Source organism: Lampris incognitus, chromosome 10, assembly GCF_029633865.1.
Source record: "Lampris incognitus isolate fLamInc1 chromosome 10, fLamInc1.hap2, whole genome shotgun sequence".
Classification (NCBI taxonomy): Eukaryota; Metazoa; Chordata; class Actinopteri; order Lampriformes; family Lampridae; genus Lampris; species Lampris incognitus.
Window position 1 is genome coordinate 1,566,863 of NC_079220.1, and position 20,989 is coordinate 1,587,851.

At 46.9% G+C, this 20,989-nt stretch overlaps 1 protein-coding gene across 1 annotated transcript in view; it reads right to left on the bottom strand.

The window, feature by feature from the left end:
• Positions 1-16,919, bottom strand: part of wnk4b (WNK lysine deficient protein kinase 4b) — a 96,342-nt gene extending 79,423 nt beyond the window's left edge. Inside the window, exons 1-3 of the mRNA XM_056287554.1 lie at positions 16,296-16,919; positions 11,587-11,759; positions 7,901-8,121 (exon numbers count right to left, since the gene is read on the bottom strand). Of these exons, the coding sequence (XP_056143529.1) occupies positions 7,901-8,121; positions 11,587-11,759; positions 16,296-16,775 (874 nt within the window). The 5' untranslated portion in view covers positions 16,776-16,919. The remainder of the gene's footprint in view (positions 1-7,900; positions 8,122-11,586; positions 11,760-16,295) is intronic.
• Between the last annotated feature and the right edge of the window lie 4,070 nt (positions 16,920-20,989).

Genomic DNA, 20,989 nt, shown 5'->3' on the forward strand with positions numbered 1-20,989 from the left:
GTCAGTAGATTTAGTAGAGCCAGGATACTTACATGGTTATATCAGTCAGTAGATTTAGTAGAGCAAGGATACTGACATGGTTATATCAGTCAGTAGATTTAGTAGAGCCATGATACTGACATGGTTATATCAGTCAGTAGATTTAGTAGAGCAAGGATACTGACATGGTTATATCAGTCAGTAGATTTAGTAGAGCCATGATACTGACATGGTCATATCAGTCAGTAGATTTAGTAGAGTGAGGATACTTACATGGTTATATCAGTCAGTAGATTTAGTAGAGCAAGGATACTTACATGGTTATATCAGTCAGTAGATTTAGTAGAGCCAGGATACTTACATGGTTATATCAGTCAGTAGATTTAGTAGAGCCAGGATACTTACATGGTTATATCAGTCAGTAGATTTAGTAGAGCCAGGATACTGACATGGTTATATCAGTCAGTAGATTTAGTAGAGCCAGGATACTGACATGGTTATATCAGTCAGTAGATTTAGTAGAGCAAGGATACTGACGTGGTTATATCAGTCAGTAGATTTAGTAGAGCAAGGATACTGACATGGTTATATCAGTCAGTAGATTTAGTAGAACCGTGATACTGGCCACGTTATGTCAGTCAGTAGATTTAGTAGAGTCAGGATGCTGACGAGGTTATATCAGTCAGTAGATTTAGTAGAGCAAGGATACTGGCATGGTTATATCAGTCAGTAGTTTTAGTAGAGCCATGATACTGACATGGTTATATCAGTCAGTAGATTTAGTAGAGCCAGGATACTGACATGGTTATATCAGTCAGTAGATTTAGTAGAGCCAGGATACTTACGTGGTTATATCAGTCAGTAGATTTAGTAGAGCCAGGATACTTATGTGGTTATATCAGTCAGTAGATTTAGTAGAGCAAGGATACTTACGTGGTTATATCAGTCAGTAGATTTAGTAGAGCAAGGATACTGGCATGGTTATATCAGTCGGTAGATTTAGTAGAGACACGATACTGACATGGTTATATCAGTCAGTAGATTTAGTAGAGCCAGGATACTTACATGGTTATATAAGTCAGTAGATTTAGTAGAGCAAGGATACTGACGTGGTTATATCAGTCAGTAGATTTAGTAGAGCCAGGATACTGACGTGGTTATATCAGTCAGTAGATTTAGTAGAGCAAGGATACTGACATGGTTATATCAGTCAGTAGATTTAGTAGAGCCAGGATACTGACATGGTTATATCAGTCAGTAGATTTAGTAGAGTGAGGATACTTACATGGTTATATCAGTCAGTAGATTTAGTAGAGCCAGGATACTTACATGGTTATATCAGTCAGTAGATTTAATAGAGCCAGGATACTGACACGGTTTTATCAGTCAGTAGATTTAGTAGAGCAAGGATACTGACGTGGTTATATCAGTCAGTAGATTTAGTAGAGCCACTATACTGGCCTGGTTATGTCAGTCAGTAGATTTAGTAGAGTCAGGATACTGACATGGTTATATAAGTCAGTAGATTTAGTAGAGCCAGGATACTGACATGGTTATATCAGTCAGTAGATTTAGTAGAGCCAGGATACTGACATGGTTATATAAGTCAGTAGATTTAGTAGAGCCAGGATACTGGCGTGGTTATATCAGCGAGTAGATTTAGAAGAGCCAGGATACTGAGATGGTTATATCAGTCAGTAGATTTAGTAGAGCCAGGATACTGACATGGTTATATCAGTCAGTAGATTTAGAAGAGCCAGGATACTGAGATGGTTATATCAGTCAGTAGATTTAGTAGAGCCAGGATACTGACATGGTTATATCAGTCAGTAGATTTAGTAGAGCCAGGATACTGACATGGTTATATCAGTCAGTAGATTTAGTAGAGCCAGGATACTGACATGGTTATATAAGTCAGTAGATTTAGTAGAGCCAGGATACTGGCGTGGTTATATCAGCCAGTAGATTTAGTAGAGCCAGGATACTGAGATGGTTATATCAGTCAGTAGATTTAGTAGAGCCAGGATACTGACATGAATATATCATTCAGTAGATTTAGTAGAGCCACTATACTGGCCTCGTTATGTCAGTCAGTAGATTTAGTAGAGCCAGGATACTGACATAGTTTTATCAGTCAGTAGATTTAGTAGAGCCATGATACTGACATGGTTATATCAGTCAGTAGATTTAGTAGAGCCAGGATACTGACATGATTATATCAGTCAGTAGATTTAGTAGAGCCACTATACTGGCCTGGTTATGTCAGTCAGTAGATTTAGTAGAGCCAGGATACTGACATGGTTATATCAGTCAGTAGATTTCGTAGAGCAAGGATACTGGCGTGGTTATATCAGCCAGTAGATTTAGTAGAGCCAGGATACTGACATGATTATATCAGTCAGTAGATTTAGTAGAGCCACTATACTGGCCTGGTTATGTCAGTCAGTAGATTTAGTAGAGCCAGGATACTGACATGGTTATATCAGTCAGTAGATTTCGTAGAGCAAGGATACTGGCGTGGTTATATCAGCCAGTAGATTTAGTAGAGCCGGGATACTGACATGGTTATGTAAGTCAGTAGATTTAGTAGAGCCAGGATACTTACATGGTTATATCAGTCAGTAGATTTAGTAGAGCCAGGATACTGACATGGTTATATCAGTCAGTAGATTTAGTAGAGTCATGATACTGACATGGTTATATCAGTCAGTAGATTTAGTAGAGTCATGATACTTACATGGTTATATCAGTCAGTAGATTTACTAGAGCCAGGATACTGACATGGTTATATCAGTCAGTAGATTTAGTAGAGCCATGATACTGACATGGTTATATCAGTCAGCCTCAGTAATGTCTCAGCCTGCCACAGCCTTAGTAATGTGTCAGCCTGCCTCAGCCTCAGTAATGTCTCAGCCTGCCTCAGCCTCAGTAATGTCTCAGCCTGCCTCAGCCTCAGTAATGTGTCAGCCTGCCTCAGCCTTAGTAATGTCTCAGCCTGCCTCAGCCTCAGTAATGTCTCAACCTGCCTCAGCCTTAGTAATGTCTCAGCCTGCCTCAGCCTCAGTAATGTCTCAGCCTGCCTCAGCCTTAGTAATGTCTCAGCCTGCCTCAGCCTCAGTAATGTCTCAGCCTGCCTCAGCCTCAGTAATGTCTCAACCTGCCTCAGCCTTAGTAATGTCTCAGCCTGCCTCAGCCTCAGTAATGTCTCAGCCTGCCTCAGCCTTAGTAATGTCTCAGCCTGCCTCAGCCTCAGTAATGTGTCAGCCTGCCTCAGCCTTAGTAATGTCTCAGCCTGCCTCAGCCTCAGTAATGTCTCAGCCTGCCTCAGCCTTAGTAATGTCTCAGCCTGCCTCAGCCTCAGTAATGTCTCAGCCTGCCTCAGCCTTAGTAATGTCTCAGCCTGCCTAAGCCTCAGTAACGTCTCAGCCTGCCTCAGCAATGTCTCAGCCTGCCTCAGCCTCAGTAACGTCTCAGCCTGCCTCAGCCTTAGTAATGTGTCAGCCTGCCTCAGCCTGCCTCAGCCTCAGTAACGTCTCAGCCTGCCTCAGCCTTAGTAATGTGTCAGCCTGTCTCAGCCTGCCTCAGCCTCAGTAACGTCTCAGCCTGCCTCAGCCTCAGTAATGTGTCAGCCTGCCTCAGCCTCAGTAACGTGTCAGCCTGCCTCAGCCTCAGCAATGTCTCAGCCTGCCTCAGCCTTAGTAATGTGTCAGCCTGCCTCAGCCTTAGTAATGTGTCAGCCTGCCTCAGCCTCAGCAATGTCTCAGCCTGCCTCAGCCTCAGTAACGTCTCAGCCTGCCTCAGCCTCAGCAATGTCTCAGCCTGCCTCAGCCTTAGTAATGTGTCAGCCTGCCTCAGCCTTAGTAATGTGTCAGCCTGCCTCAGCCTCAGTAACGTCTCAGCCTGCCTCAGCCTTAGTAATGTCTCAGCCTGCCTCAGCCTTAGTAATGTCTCAGCCTGCCTCAGCCTTAGTAATGTCTCAGCCTGCCTCTGCCTCAGTAATGTCTCAGCCTGCCTCAGTAATGTCTCAGCCTGCCTCAGCCTCAGTAATGCCTCAGCCTGCCTCAGCCTCAGTAATGTCTCAGCCTGCCTCAGCCTCAGTAATGTCTCAGCCTGCCTCAGCCTCAGTAATGTCTCAGCCTGTCTCAGCCTCAGTAATGTCTCAGCCTGCCTCAGCAACGTCTCAGCCTGCCTCAGCCTCAGTAACGTCTCAGCCTGCCTAAGCCTCAGTAACGTCTCAGCCTGCCTCAGCCTCAGCAATGTCTCAGCCTGTCTCAGCCTCAGTAATGTCTCAGCCTGCCTCAGACTCAGTAATGTCTCAGCCTGCCTCAGTAATGTCTCAGCCTGCCTCAGCCTTAGTAATGTCTCAGCCTGTCTCAGCCTGCCTCAGCCTCAGTAACGTCTCAGCCTGCCTCCGCCTCAGTAACGTCTCAGCCTGTCTCAGCCTGCCTCAGCCTCAGTAACGTCTCAGCCTGCCTCAGCCTCAGTAATGTCTCAGCCTGCCTCAGTAATGTCTCAGCCTGCCTCAGCCTCAGTAATGTCTCAGCCTGTCTCAGCCTGCCTCAGCCTCAGTAATGTCTCAGCCTGCCTCAGCCTCAGTAATGTGTCAGCCTGCCTCAGCCTCAGTAATGTCTCAGCCTGCCTCAGCCTGCCTCAGCCTCAGGAATGTCTCAGCCTGCTTCAGCCTCAGTGACGTCTCAGCCTGCCTCAGCCTCAGTAATGTCTCAGCCTGCCTCAGTAATGTCTCAGCCTGCCTCAGCCTCAGTAATGTCTCAGCCTGCCTCATTAATGTCTCAGCCTGCCTCAGCCTCAGTAATGTCTCAGCCTGCCTCAGTAATGTCTCAGCCTGCCTCAGCCTCAGTAATGTCTCAGCCTGCCTCAGTAATGTCTCAGCCTGCCTCCGCCTCAGTAATGTCTCAGCCTGCCTCAGTAATGTCTCAGCCTGCCTCAGCCTCAGTAATGTCTCAGCCTGCCTCAGTAATGTCTCAGCCTGCCTCAGCCTCAGTAATGTCTCAGCCTGCCTCAGTAATGTCTCAGCCTGCCTCAGCCTCAGTAATGTCTCAGCCAGCCTCAGTAATGTCTCAGCCTGCCTCAGCCTCAGTAATGTCTCAGCCTGCCTCAATAACGTCTCAGCCTGCCTCAGCCTCAGTAATGTCTCAGCCTGCCTCAGTAATGTCTCAGCCTGCCTCAGCCATTATCTCAGCCTGTCTCAGCCTGCCTCCGCCTCAGTAACGTCTCAGCCTGCCTCCGCCTCAGTAACGTCTCAGCCTGCCTCCGCCTCAGTAACGTCTCAGCCTGCCTCAGCCTCAGTAATGTCTCAGCCTGCCTCAGTAATGTCTCAACCTGCCTCAGCCTCAGTAATGTCTCAGCCTGCCTCAGTAATGTCTCAGCCTGCCTCAGCCTCAGTAATGTCTCAGCCTGCCTCAGCCTCAGTAATGTCTCAGCCTGCCTCAGTAACGTCTCAGCCTGCCTCAGCCTCAGTAATGTCTCAGCCTGCCTCAGTAATGTCTCAGCCTGCCTCAGCCTCAGTAACGTCTCAGCCTGCCTCAGCCTCAGTAACGTCTCAGCCTGCCTCAGCCTCAGTAACGTCTCAGCCTGCCTCAGCCTCAGTAATGTCTCAGCCTGCCTCAGTAACGTCTCAGCCTGCCTCAGCCTCAGTAATGTCTCAGCCTGCCTCAGTAATGTCTCAGCCTGCCTCAGCCTCAGTAACGTCTCAGCCTGCCTCAGCCTCAGTAATGTCTCAGCCTGCCTCAGCCTCAGTAATGTCTCAGCCTGCCTCAGTAACGTCTCAGCCTGCCTCAGCCTCAGTAATGTCTCAGCCTGCCTCAGTAATGTCTCAGCCTGCCTCAGCCTCAGTAACGTCTCAGCCTGCCTCAGCCTCAGTAACGTCTCAGCCTGCCTCAGCCTCAGTAATGTCTCAGCCTGCCTCAGCCTCAGTAATGTCTCAGCCTGCCTCAGCCTCAGTAATGTCTCAGCCTGCCTCAGCCTCAGTAATGTCTCAGCCTGCCTCAGCCTCAGTAATGCCTCAGCCTGCCTCAGTAATGTCTCAGCCTGCCTCAGCCTCAGTAACGTCTCAGCCTGCCTCAGCCTCAGTAATGTCTCAGCCTGCCTCAGCCTCAGTAACGCCTCAGCCTGCCTCAGCCTCAGTAATGTCTCAGCCTGCCTCAGCCTCAGTAATGCCTCAGCCTGCCTCAGTAATGTCTCAGCCTGCCTCAGCCTCAGAAATATCTCAGCCTGCCTCAGCCTCAGTAATGTCTCAGCCTGCCTCAGCCTCAGTAATGTCTCAGCCTGCCTCAGTAATGTCTCAGCCTGCCTCAGCCTCAGAAATATCTCAGCCTGCCTCAGCCTCAGTAATGTCTCAGCCTGCCTCAGCCTCAGTAATGTCTCAGCCTGCCTCAGTAATGTCTCAGCCTGCCTCTGCCTCAGTAATGTCTCAGCCTGCCTCAGTAATGTCTCAGCCTGCCTCAGCCTCAGTAATGCCTCAGCCTGCCTCAGCCTCAGTAATGTCTCAGCCTGCCTCAGCCTCAGTAATGTCTCAGCCTGCCTCAGCCTCAGTAATGCCTCAGCCTGCCTCAGTAATGTCTCAGCCTGCCTCAGCCTCAGTAATGTCTCAGCCTGCCTCAGCCTCAGTAATGTCTCAGCCTGCCTCAGCCTCAGTAATGTCTCAGCCTGCCTCAGCCTCAGAAATATCTCAGCCTGCCTCAGCCTCAGTAATGTCTCAGCCTGCCTCAGCCTCAGTAATGTCTCAGCCTGCCTCAGTAATGTCTCAGCCTGCCTCTGCCTCAGTAATGTCTCAGCCTGCCTCAGTAATGTCTCAGCCTGCCTCAGCCTCAGTAATGCCTCAGCCTGCCTCAGCCTCAGTAATGTCTCAGCCTGCCTCAGCCTCAGTAATGTCTCAGCCTGCCTCAGCCTCAGTAATGCCTCAGCCTGCCTCAGTAATGTCTCAGCCTGCCTCAGCCTCAGTAATGTCTCAGCCTGCCTCAGCCTCAGTAATGTCTCAGCCTGCCTCAGCCTCAGTAACGCCTCAGCCTGCCTCAGCCTCAGTAATGCCTCAGCCTGCCCCAGGCATCCTCCTCATCATATTCTTCATACATTTTATAAGTCGTTTATAATTGTGTTATCCTCTTTCTGTGTTGTATTGTGTAAATTGTGTAAACACAACATCATGTCACGTTGTGCATCTTGGGAGAGAGATCCTCCTCTGGTGCTTTCCCTGAGCTTTCTTCCTGTTGTTTCTCCCTGTTAAAGGTTTTTAGGGTTACCTGAGATCCATATGTGCCATTACGGCCTATTGTTACTATGATTAAGTCAGTGACCTATAACCTGTCTACGTTTCTGGCATCTGTTCTGGACCCGTTGCTAGGCAGTAATTAGTGAGGGACATTACCATGGTGAGGGACGTCACCATGGAGACGATGAAACAATGGTCTTTTATGATGCTACGTCTCTCTTCACGTGTGTTGCTGCTGATGAAGCAGTGGAGGTGGTCCGTGTGACATTACAAGACGACCCCACCCTTAGCAATAGGACCACCCTTAACACTGACCCACTGTGTCTGCTGCTGAAGCTGTGTCTTCAGTCCATGTATACTTCTCATACAGGGGGCAGTAAACGTGCTTCCAAAGTTGACCCGTTGGTGGTGCTAGCTCATGGCAGAGAAATGAGACTGGTTGAAAAGAATCACGGGACTGTGCCTAGTTAATGTGTGAAATGTCACTACTTTTTACCATACGGCTCTAGGTGCTGCCTTAGACACCCGAGCCAGGAGAAGCAGGGGGAGAAAAAGAAAGGAAGAAAAAAGGAAGAAGGAAGAAGTGGGTAAAAGAAAAAGTAGAAACACTTAAGTAGAAAAAACTACGTGTTTCTACTTAAGTGTGTGTGTGTGTGTGTGTGTGTGTGTATGTGTGTGTGTTCTCTTCTGTACCTATGACACTCTTGGCAAAGGAGGCGCTCTTGAGTGTGGCGAGGCCGAGGTCTCCTATCTTGACAGAGCCTGTGGGCCCCGTGATGAAGATGTTGTCACACTTCAGGTCGCGGTGGATGATGGGCGGAGTTCTGGTGTGCAGGAAGTGAAGTCCCTTCAGGATCTGATGACTCCAACGCCGCAACAACTTCAGCTTCATCTCCTTAAACCTCTTCAGGTAACTGCACACACACACACACACACACACACACACACACACACACACACACACACACACACACACACAACTCGTGTTACTGCTAATGCTAGGTGTCCAGCTCAGCAGAGAGGGTGTTAGTGTATTCTTCCATTGGCTAACTACATCAGTTGTACTACATCAGTAACATTAAGAGATGGATACAGAGTACTGATACTTTACCGAGTACTGATACATTTACGGTACTAGTGTCAAAGTGGGACATACCTATATATATTTACTGCTAGTCTTTCAGGTAGACTACATGTGTGCAATGGACAGTACTTATGAACACACACAACAACTGCATGACAGCATCACAGATGAGTGGCATGTTAACTTCACCCTCATTCTAATGAATTTCACATCTTGTAAAAGGACGTCTTTATTACAGAAGCTCTCCCGGAACAACTCCTTCACATCTACCAACACCTTCACATCTACCAACACCGTAACATCTACAAACACATTCACACCTAACAAAAACTTCACATCTACCAACACCTTCACATCTAACAACTCCTTCACATCTACCAACACCTTCACATCTACAAACACATTCACACCTAACAAAAACTTCACATCTACCAACACCTTCACATCAACCAACACCTTCACATCTAACAACTCCTTCACATCTAACAACACCTTCACATCTAACAACACCTTCACATCTAACAACATCTTCACATCTATCAACACCTTCACATCTACCAACACCTTCACAATCTAACAACTCCTTCACATCTACCAACACCTTCACATCTACCAACACCGTAACATCTACAAACACATTCACACCTAACAAAAACTTCACATCTACCAACACCTTCACATCTACCAACACCTTCACATCAACCAACACCTTCACAATCTAACAACACCTTCACATCTAACAACACCTTCACATCAACCAACACCTTCACAATCTAACAACACCTTCACATCTAACAACACCTTCACATCTAAAAACACCTTCACAATCTAACAACACCTTCACATCTACCAACACCTTCACAATCTAACAACACCTTCACATCTAACAACACCTTCACATCTAAAAACACCTTCACATCTACCAACACCTTCACATCTAAAAACACCTTCACATCAACCAACACCTTCACATCTAACAACACCTTCACATCTACCAACACCTTCACAATCTAACAACACCTTCACATCTAACAACACCTTCACATCTAAAAACACCTTCACATCTACCAACACCTTCACATCTACCAACACCTTCACATCTACCAACACCTTCACATCTAACAACACCTTCACATCTAACAACACCTTCACATCTAACAACATCTTCACATCTATCAACACCTTCACATCTACCAACACCTTCACAATCTAACAACACCTTCACATCTAACAACACCTTCACATCTAAAAACACCTTCACATCTACCAACACCTTCACATCTACCAACACCTTCACATCTAACAACACCTTCACATCTAACAACATCTTCACATCTATCAACACCTTCACATCTACCAACACCTTCACAATCTAACAACACCTTCACATCTAACAACACCTTCACATCTACAAACACATTCACACCTAACAAAAACTTCACATCTACCAACACCTTCACATCAACCAACACCTTCACATCTACCAACACCGTAACATATACCAACACCTTCACATCTAACAACTCCTTCACATCTACCAACACCGTAACATATACCAACACCTTCACATCTAACAACTCCTTCACATCTACCAACACCTTCACATCTACAAACACATTCACATCTAACAACTCCTTCACATCTACCAACACCTTCACATCAACCAACACCTTCACATCTACCAACACCGTAACATATACCAACACCTTCACATCTAACAACTCCTTCACATCTACCAACACCGTAACATATACCAACACCTTCACATCTAACAACACCTTCACATCTACCAACACCTTCACATCTAACAACACCTTCACATCTAACAACACCTTCACATCTAACAACACCTTCACATCTACCAACACTTCACATCTGACAACACCTTCACATCTAAAAACACCTTCACATCTACCAACACCGTAACATATACCAACACCTTCACATCAACCAACACCTTCACATCTACCAACACCTTCACATATACCAACACCTTCACATCTAACAACACCTTCACATCTACCAACACCTTCACATCTAACAACACCTTCACATCTAACAACTCCTTCACATCTACCAACACCTTCACATCTACCAACACCTTCACATCTAACAACACCTTCACATCTAACAACACCTTCACATCTAACAACATCTTCACATCTATCAACACCTTCACATCTACCAACACTTTCACAATCTAACAACACCTTCACATCTACCAACACTTCACATCTGACAACACCTTCACATCTACCAACACCTTCACATCTACCAACACCGTAACATATACCAACACCTTCACATCTACCAACACCTTCACATCTACCAACACCTTCACATATACCAACACCTTCACATCTAACAACACCTTCACATCTACCAACACCTTCACATCTAACAACACCTTCACATCTACCAACACCGTAACATATACCAACACCTTCACATCTAAAAACACCTTCACATCTAACAACACCTTCACATCTAAAAACACCTTCACATCTACCAATACCTTCACAATCTAACAACACCTTCACATCTACCAACACCTTCACATCTACTAACACCTTCACATCTACCAATACCTTCACAATCTAACAACACCTTCACATCTACCAACACCTTCACATCTACCAACACCTTCACATCTAAAAACACCTTCACATCTATCAACACCTTCACATATACCAGCACCTTCACATCTAACAACACCTTCACATCTACAAACACATTCACACCTAACAAAAACTTCACATCTACAAACAACTTCACATCTAACAACACCTTCACATCTAACAACACCTTCACATCTAAAAACACCTTCACATCTACCAACACCTTCACATCTAACAACATGTTCACATCTACCAACACCTTCACATCTAAAAACACGTTCACATCTACCAACACCTTCACATCTAAAAACACGTTCACATCTACCAACACGTTCACATCTAACAACATGTTCACATTTACAAACACCTTCACATCTAAAAACACGTTCACATCTAACAACACCTTCACATCTACCAACACGTTCACATCTAACAACACTTTCACATCTGACAACACCTTCACATCTGACAACACCTTGACATCTAACAACAACTTCACATCTACACACCTCATTTCAACCATTAACTGAATCCCAACTCGTTCATTTCCCCAGCATAACTCATACTGAGCATGGACAACACTGACCAGTACTTCATTAGACTACTGTACTCTGAGCTGGACGACACTAACTTGTATTTTACATCATCACTGGGTGTTGGTGTGAATGGCGACTCACGTTTTAAGTGTCCCAGAGGTCATCAGCTCCGTCACCATAACGATGAACTTGTTGCCCTTCAGGGTCGACTTCCAGGAGTCATAGAAACGTACGATGTTAGGATGCTGCAGGCCCTTCAGCATCTCCACCTCCTCACTGAACCTCTGACGCTCCACCTTGGACACCCGGCCTGTCTACAGGACCAAACACACACACACACACACACACACACACACACACACACACACACACACACACACACACACACACACACACACAATCATCATCATCATCATCATCATCATCATCATCATCGGCGGTCACTCAGGGTTGAGTATGACTGTCCACCTTCTAGGTCCTTGTGGGTCTTCAGGTGGGCATAGAGGCCAATCCTGGAGCTGCATATTTTGGGGCAATGTGGGCAAGGGTCTGAAGAAGTGGTTGAGGATGTGGTTTGGGCCTTTCTGGTAACTTGCTCCTTTCTGAGTCTGTGCTTGTTTTCAGCAGCAAGGTGGAGGTCATGGTTGTAGTACCCAGCACCCTCACTGACAACCAGTCTGCAGGCGTTTTTTGCTGTCTGTTCCCAGACATTAAGGTCAAAGCCAAACTTTTTGATGTGGGCCTTGCTATCTTTATATCGCCTCTTTTGTCCTCATCGAGCACAGCGGCCTTTCATGAGCTGGGAATAAATGACATGCAGAGGACATGGCCAGTCCATTTCAGCTAATGTGTGCTGGTTGCAGTTAGCTTAGATTAGATTAGATTGTTTTATTAGCCACACGACCAAGGCCGGTGGAATTTCTTTTCGGTACACACTAAAGAGGTCATCAGTCAGTTAGGGTAAATCTGTCAGTTAGGGTAGATATTCTACCCTAACTGACAGACTGTTTAATAATATTGCACTGCCTAGGGATGCTTTAATGTGCTTAAATATGAATTGCGAAGACCTATACATCATGCTGCTGACCTCTGCGCCATGTACGATAATATTGTGACGGCTCTTAATGCCTCCAGTGAGCCTTTCCGTAAACATAGGAATAAGCTGCATAATATCAAACCTGGGTGGAATGAGTTCGTGGCTGAACAAGATGCTGCAGCTAGAGAAGCCTTTGCACTCTGGTCTGTCAGGAAGGCCTAGACAGGGGGCATTGTCCGGGCATAAAAAAAACTTACAAATACAAGATTTAAATATGTTCTTCGTTTTGTTAAGCAAAATGAGAACACAATGAGAGCTGACTCACTTGCCAGGAAGTTGCAAAGTAACAATCATAATGACTTCTGGAAAGAGGTCAAAGTCATGCGTAATCATAAAACCCCTCTACCGTCTGATATTGAGGGTGTTTGTGGCTCAGACAAAATAGCTGAGGTATGGCGAGAGCATTATTGTAATTTATTGAACTGTGTTAAAAGTAATGCAGTTGTAGTGGGTAATGCTGATCTCTCTGTTAACACGGTAGTCATGTCAGCTGATGTCTCAGATGCCATTATGATGCTACTTAATAACAAGACTTGTAGTATGGACTGCATCACTGCAGAACACCTAAAGTATGCCAGTCTTAGGCTCTGCTCAATGCTTGCCATGTGTTTCACTGGTCTTGTGGTTCACGGGGTTCTTCCGGATTCTATGATGTCTGTACTGTTAGTCCCTGTCCTTAAAGACAAGGCTGGCAAACTAAATAGCATGGACAATTATAGACCCATTGCCCTTGCCAGTGTTCTGTCTAAAGTGCTGGAAAGAATTCTCCTAACTAGGTTGGAAATGTATGTTCTCACGACTGACAATCAGTTTGGATTTAAAAGAAACATGGCACTGATTTATGCATTTATGCTCTAAAGGAGATAGTGGCCAAATATAGAAGCCACCATTCTACTGTATTTCTGTGTTTTATCGATGCTTCCAAGGCATTTGACAGGGTTAACCATGAGAAATTATTTATGAAATTGCTGGCTAGAGGTGTTCCAAATGATATAGTCAGGAGTCTTGTCTTCTGGTATCCTCATCAGAAGTTTCAGGTTAAATGGGACAATGATGTGTCTGCCCCATTCCATGTAGGCAATGGGGTTCGCCAAGGTGGAATTTTGTCTCCCTTTTTGTTCAGCGTGTATATGGATGACCTGTCAAGACAGCTGAATGGGTGTAACACCGGCTGTCTTGTGGGTGGCCCTGTCGTTAATCACCTCATGTATGCTGATGATTTAGTTTTAGTTAGATGCAGAACATGAGGTGTTTGTGGAAGATGGAGAACAGGAAGTGTTTGTGGAAGATGGAGACCATGAAGTGTTTGTGGAAGATGAAGAACAGGAAGTGTTTGTGGAAGATGGAGAACAGGAAGTGTTTGTGGAAGATGCAGAACATGAGGTGTTTGTGGAAGATGGAGAACAGGAAGTGTTTGTGGAAGATGGAGACCATGAAGTGTTTGTGGAAGATGGAGACCATGAAGTGTTTGTGGAAGATGCAGAACATGAGGGGTTTGTGGTAGATGGAGACCATGAGGTGTTTGTGGAAGATGGAGAACAGGAAGTGTTTGTGGAAGATGGAGAACAGGAAGTGTTTGTGGAAGATGCAGAACAGGAAGTGTTTGTGGAAGATGCAGAACATGAGGTGTTTGTGGAAGATGCAGTACAGGAAGTGTTTGTGGAAGATGGAGAACAGGAAGTGTTTGTGGAAGATGCAGAACATGAGGTGTTTGTGGAAGATGCAGAACATGAGGTATTTGTGGAAGATGCAGAACATGAGGTGTTTATGGAAGATGCAGAACATGAGGTGTTTGTGGAAGATGGAGAACAGGAAGTGTTTGTGGAAGATGCAGAACAGGAGGTGTTTGTGGAAGATGGAGAACAGGAAGTGTTTGTGGAAGATGGAGAACAGGAAGTGTTTGTGGAAGATGGAGAACATGAGGTATTTGTGGAAGATGCAGAACATGAGGTGTTTGTGGAAGATGGAGAACAGGAAGTGTTTGTGGAAGATGGAGAACATGAGGTATTTGTGGAAGATGGAGACCATGAAGTGTTTGTGGAAGATGGAGAACATGAGGTATTTGTGGAAGATGGAGACCATGAAGTGTTTGTGGAAGATGGAGAACAGGAAGTGTTTGTGGAAGATGGAGAACATGAGGTATTTGTGGAAGATGGAGACCATGAAGTGTTTGTGGAAGATGAAGAACAGGAAGTGTTTGTGGAAGATGGAGAACATGAGGTGTTTGTGGAAGATGGAGAACAGGAAGTGTTTGTGGAAGATGCAGAACATGAGGTATTTGTGGAAGATGCAGAACATGAGGTGTTTGTGGAAGATGGAGAACAGGAAGTGTTTGTGGAAGATGGAGAACAGGAAGTGTTTGTGGAAGATACAGAACATGAGGTGTTTGTGGAAGACGGAGAACAGGAAGTGTTTGTGGAAGATGGAGAACATGAGGTGTTTGTGGAAGATGGAGAACAGGAAGTGTTTGTGGAAGATGCAGAACATGAGGTATTTGTGGAAGATGGAGAACAGGAAGTGTTTGTGGAAGATACAGAACATGAGGTGTTTGTGGAAGATGCAGAACATGAGGTGTTTGTGGAAGATGCAGAACAGGAAGTGTTTGTGGAAGATGGAGAACAGGAAGTGTTTGTGGAAGATGCAGAACAGGAAGTGTTTGTGGAAGATGCAGAACATGAGGTGTTTGTGGAAGATGCAGTACAGGAAGTGTTTGTGGAAGATGGAGAACAGGAAGTGTTTGTGGAAGATGCAGAACATGAGGTTTTTGTACAGCAGCTGAAGAGAAGGGTCACAGCGGACAGGGCCTTTCCATTACTTGATGAAGAGTTCAACAAATGCCCCAGTGACATCCATCCATTTCCCAAACCGCTTATCCTGCTCTCAGGGTGGCGGGGATGCTGGAGCCTATCCCAGTAGTCATTGGCCAGCAGGCGGGGAGACACCCTGGACAGGCCGCCAGGCCATCACAGGGCTGAACCATTTGAGTATGTCATACCAAAAATGAAAGTTTTGGGCATGTCCAGAAAATGTGGGCCAGAGCCTTCTGCAGATACACAACAACAACAAAGTTTTGTATAGCGCCTTTCAAGGAATGCAATGACACTTTACACTAGATGAGAACGAAAATAAAAGATCACATCGATCACATAGAGAGGAAATGGTAGGAAAGATTCTGTGCAAAGGTTCTGGGCTTTATCCTGCTTCTTCCCCCTGTTGGCTTTGAATTTTGTCATCCTGGGGCTTTTGGATGGGAAATTATGAAGAAAACCCGGCAAGTTAAACTAAATATTAAGTGAGTGCGTAGCGGCCCACCGGCGGCCCACCAGAGGCCCCAGTGACATGTTCCCTACTTTGAATCATCTGCTGTACTGTACTGCTGTACTGCTGAGAGACTCTTTTCTGCTCTAAGTCAGATAAAACCTGCATCAGCGACGACATCCAGGCAACTCTGTGTCCCTGCTGTCCTCTGAAACAGACCTGACTGACTCGTTGGACTCTCATGACGTCATGTCAGGGTTCGGTTCAACACCAACAAACCTGTCATCTCTGCTGTAGTCATCATCCATCCATCCGTTATCTGAAGCGCGTATCCTGCGCTCGTCATCACAAGTGACATCACAGCTGTACACGGCAGTAGTTTCTTATTGTTTACAGTGTCGGTCTGTTGGGTGTACAAGTGGATTTTATGTTGATGTGTGTGTGTGTGTGTGCGTGTGCGTGCGTGCGTGCGTGCGTGCGTGCGCGTCTCTCTCACCTGCAGTTCGCACCAGGCCACCTCCACCGTGGTCTCGGTGTCCAGGCCTTTGTTGACCGTTTTGAACGAGCCTCGTCCGATCTCGATGTTGAACTTCAGGAAGCGGCCGTCCGGTGACGAGGCCACGGCGCGCGTCTCCGCCTCCTCGCCCTCCTCCGGCTCCCACCGGCGCTCCTTCGACCGTAGAGCCGCTTTTTTACTCTCCTCCTCCGACTCGGACCCGGCTCCGACAGCCGCACCGCGGTCCGGTATCGGTCGGTCGTTAGCGGTCCAAGCCGCCGGATTGTCTCGTGAGGTCACAGGAGCGGCGGGTACATGGACAGGTGGTACCGGAACCGAGAAGTCCGGTGTCCTCTCGCCTCGTGTCTTCTCCTCCTTCTCCTCCTCCTCCTCCTCTGCAGGTGCGCGTCCTTCCTCTTCGTCCGGATTCTTCGCGCTGTCGTCCGCAGACCACGACAGCGTTCTGGGGGTTTTGGTCATCGCTCCCGTCGTTTCCTCCGCTCTGGGAGGCCTCGGGTCCGGCCGGAGGTCCGACGCGTCGGTTCTGTTGGAGCGGTTCGGGTTCCTCCAGGAGTTGGCCGAGTGTCTGCGCCGTCTGGGAGGAAGCCGGACCGGGAAGTCGGAGCTCCCACCTGAACCGGGCAGATCCAACCCCGCCTGCGACATCAGGCCAGACGGCCCGGAGCCGGACCTGCGGCTTCCGTGTGACAGGTGGAGGAAGAGGAGGCGAGAGAGGAGGCGAGAGAGGAGGCGAGAGAGGAGGCGAGAGAGGAGGCGAGAGAGGAGGCCAGTCGGAAGGTCTGCACTAACGGCGACATGACAGAGAGAAGAAAGACGACCAGCTTACCGAGATGCTGCAGCACAGCGACGGACGGACAAGTAGAAAAGACAAAGTCTCTCCTCACTTTGGTTACTAAGGCAACGAGTCAGAAAGCGGAAGTGCAGCCCGCATGAACTGATCCGCGTGGTGACAACTTGTTATTGCTAATGGTGGATAATTACTGACTGGCTTACTTTTACTCAAAGTCCGTCGGTGATTCCTACGGGACTGACGGTGTCTCGAGCACCTATCAGCAGCACGAGCTCACCAAGCTCCGCCCCCAACGCGTGCGCGCACCCACGGGGCCCTTTAATGTTAAATTCACGCACCGTGTTTCATAGCGTTACGCAACTGTACGGAGTGTGTGTGTGTGTGTGTGTGTGTGTGTGTGTGAGAGTGTGTGTGTGTGTGTGTGTGTGAGTGTGAGTGTGTGTGTGTGTGTGTGTGTGTGTGTGTGTGTGTGTGTGTGTGTGTGTGTGTGTGTGAGTGTGTGTGTGTGTGTGTGTGCGTGTGTGTGAGTGTGTGTGTGAGTGTGTGTGTGTGTGTGTGTGTGTGTGTGTGAGTGTGTGTGAGTGTGTGTGTGTGAGTGTGAGTGTGTGTGAGTGTGAGTGAGTGTGTGTGTGTGTGTGTGTGTGTGTGTGTGTGTGTGTGTGTGTGTGTGTGTGTGTGTGAGTGTGTGTGTGTGAGTGTGTGTGTCCAACAGAGGTGGAAAACCCGGCTATACAGAAAGTAGAAGTACTAACCACGTATTTGCTCCACCCATGCACTAAGCCAGCTGATTTCACTAATTAGTTCTCCTACCTAGCTAAAGTGTTGTGCTAATTAGAATCAGCTGGTTTAGTGCATGGGTGGAGCAAATACATGGTTAGTACTTCTACTTTCTGAAGCGGAGTTTTCCACCTCTGGTTTCAAACTAATACTAATTACTTAATTACATAAGACAAACTCGTTTATACACTCAATCACCGACGCGCGCGCGCACACACACGTTATGTTTTATTATTCGCATGTGTCCTCCATCAGGTTCAGGTGAACACCATCATCAGGTTCAAATGAACACCATCATCAGGTTCAGGTGCACACCATCATCAGGTTCAGGTGCACACCATCATCAGGTTGCAATTCCCCAGTATGGAGGATGTATGGAGATACTATGCACCTCCCCAGTATGGAGGATGTATGGAGATACTGTGCACCTCCCCAGTATGGAGCATGTCTGGAGATGTGCAACTCCCCAGTATGGAGCATGTATGGACATATGCACCTCCCCAATATGGAGGATGTATGGAGATACTGTGCACCTCCCCAGTATGGAGGATGTATGGAGATACTATGCACCTCCCCAGTATGGAGGATGTATGGAGATACTATGCACCTCCCCAGTATGGAGGATGTATGGAGATACTATGCACCTCCCCAGTATGGAGCATGTATGGAGATACTGTGCACCTCCCCAGTATGGAGCATGTCTGGAGATGTGCAACTCCCCAGTATGGAGCATGTATGGACATATGCACCTCCCCAATATGGAGGATGTATGGAGATACTGTGCACCTCCCCAGTATGGAGGATGTATGGAGATATGCAACTCCCCAGTATGGAGGATGTATGGCGATATGCACCTCCCCAGTATGGAGCATGTATGGCGATATGCACCTCCCCAGTATGGAGCATGTATGGAGATATGCACCTCCCCAGTATGGAGGATGTATGGAGATACTGTGCACCTCCCCAGTATGGAGGATGTATGGAGATATGCAACTCCCTAGTATGGAGGATGTATGGAGATACTATGCATCTCCCCAGTATGGAGGATGTATGGAGATATGCACCTCCCCAGTATGGAGGATGTATGGCGATATGCACCTCCCCAGTATGGAGGATGTACGGAGATACTGTGCACCTCCCCAGTATGGAGGATGTATGGAGATACTGTGCACCTCCCCAGTATGGAGGATGTATGGAGATACTGTGCACCTCCCCAGTATGGAGCATGTATGGGTTCATGTGTTGGTCAGTCAGACAGAGACGCTTCACGCATGGACTTTACATGTTCACATATACACACCAGCTGCACTCTGACACTCTGAAGGAGGCATAGCTGTGTGTGTGTGTGTGTGTGTGTGTGTGTGTGTGTGTGTGTGTGTGTGTGTGTGTGTGTGTGTGTGTGTGTGTGTGTGTGTGTGTGGTGATTAAGACTGTTAACAAGTTTCCCATGTCAGATAAAATGTGAGCCTCTTCTTTTCTGGACACATGACTCAGCAGAAGCCGTCTGTCTATATGGTGTGTGTGTGTGTGTGTGTGTGTGTGTGTGTGTGTGTGTGTGTGTGTGTGTGTGTGTGTGTGTGTGTGTGTGTGTGTGTTTCCAGGAGACAAATGTGTTGCAGCAGATAAGCCTCCACTCCCCTCCTCTGCCTGCTAACATGATAAGTGGAGCACACTAGTAAACAGTCTCCCTCTCTGTCTGTCTGTCTCTCTTGCTGTCTGCCTGTCTCTCTCTCCCCCTGTCTGTCTGTCTCGCTGTCTCTCTCTCTCTGTCTCTCTGTCTCAGTCTCTGTCTCTGTGTCTGTCTTGTCTGTCTGTCTCTCTCTCTCTCCCCCCGTCTCTCTCTCTCTCTCTCTCTCTCCAGTCTGTGGTTGGTCAGCGTCGCTAGTCTGAAACTCATCTGTGTCAGTGGTTACAGGGTCAGTTAGTGTCACAACCAGCGGACTGGGGGGACTCTTTCCTAGCTCTTGAATCTGGAATGCTTTAAACTGCAGGGTGTGGTGGGGACTTGATTTAAGGTGCATCCAGAATTTAAGTGATCTGTTTGGATATTTATTATCAATGGGAAACGGCCTCATTCTGCCCTGCATGCATCTGTTGGTGTTTTCCTTTGTACGTTTAGCAATTTTCTACAGAATTCTGCATGCAGGGCTTCTATTGGATGTTTGTCCCTTCTAGTGTAGTCTTGCTGACTGAGTGGACCCCATACTTCACTTCCATATACTGCGATGGACAGGGGGACACTGTCAAAGATTTTGGACCAGATTTTAATTGGGATGTCTGTTTTATAGAAGTTTATTTTTATTGCATAGAAAGCTCTTTGGGCTTCCTCTTGCATTCACTGCCAGACCAAAGCTTCCCGAGGCACTGACCCTCAGTCCCACTGACCCTCAGTCCCACTGACCCTCAGTCCCAGGTCATCATAATTTAACGTGTGCTCTAGGGCGGTGTTACCTAGAATAAATGGGTGTCTATTTTCCTGACACCTGGGCTTCTGGGGGATCATAATTTTTGTCTTTTTTAAGTTTACTGTCAGGGTCAAGTTCTGACAGCATTTCTCTAGCAGATGCAGATGCGGCTGTAGACCCTGTTCTGTGGGTGACAGCAGCACCAGGTCATCTGCATAGAGCAAGAATTTAACTTTTGTGTTGTTTAGGGTGAGGCCAGGAGCTGCAGATTGTTCCAGTTACACCGCTAACTCATTGATGTAGATATTGAACAGGGTTGGACTCAAACTGCAGCCCTGTCTCACCCCTCGCCCTTGAGCAAAGTATTCTGTTCTTTTGTTGCCAAGTTTTACTCCGCTGTTATTTTCCAAATATATAGATTTGATTATGTCAAACACTTTACCCCCTATGCCACTTTGGATGATTTTATAGTATAAGGCATCGTGCCAGATAGAATCTCTCTCCCTCTCTCTCTCTGTGTCTCTCTGTGTCTGTCTGGCTGTCTGTCTGTCTCTCTCTGCCTCTGTCTCTCTCTGTCGCTCTCTCACTCTTTGTGTCTCTCTGTGTCTCTGTGTCTCTGTCTGTCTGTCTGTCTGTCAATTCAATTCAATTCAATATGTGCTTTATTGGCATGACACACGTTTGTGTACATATTGCCAAAG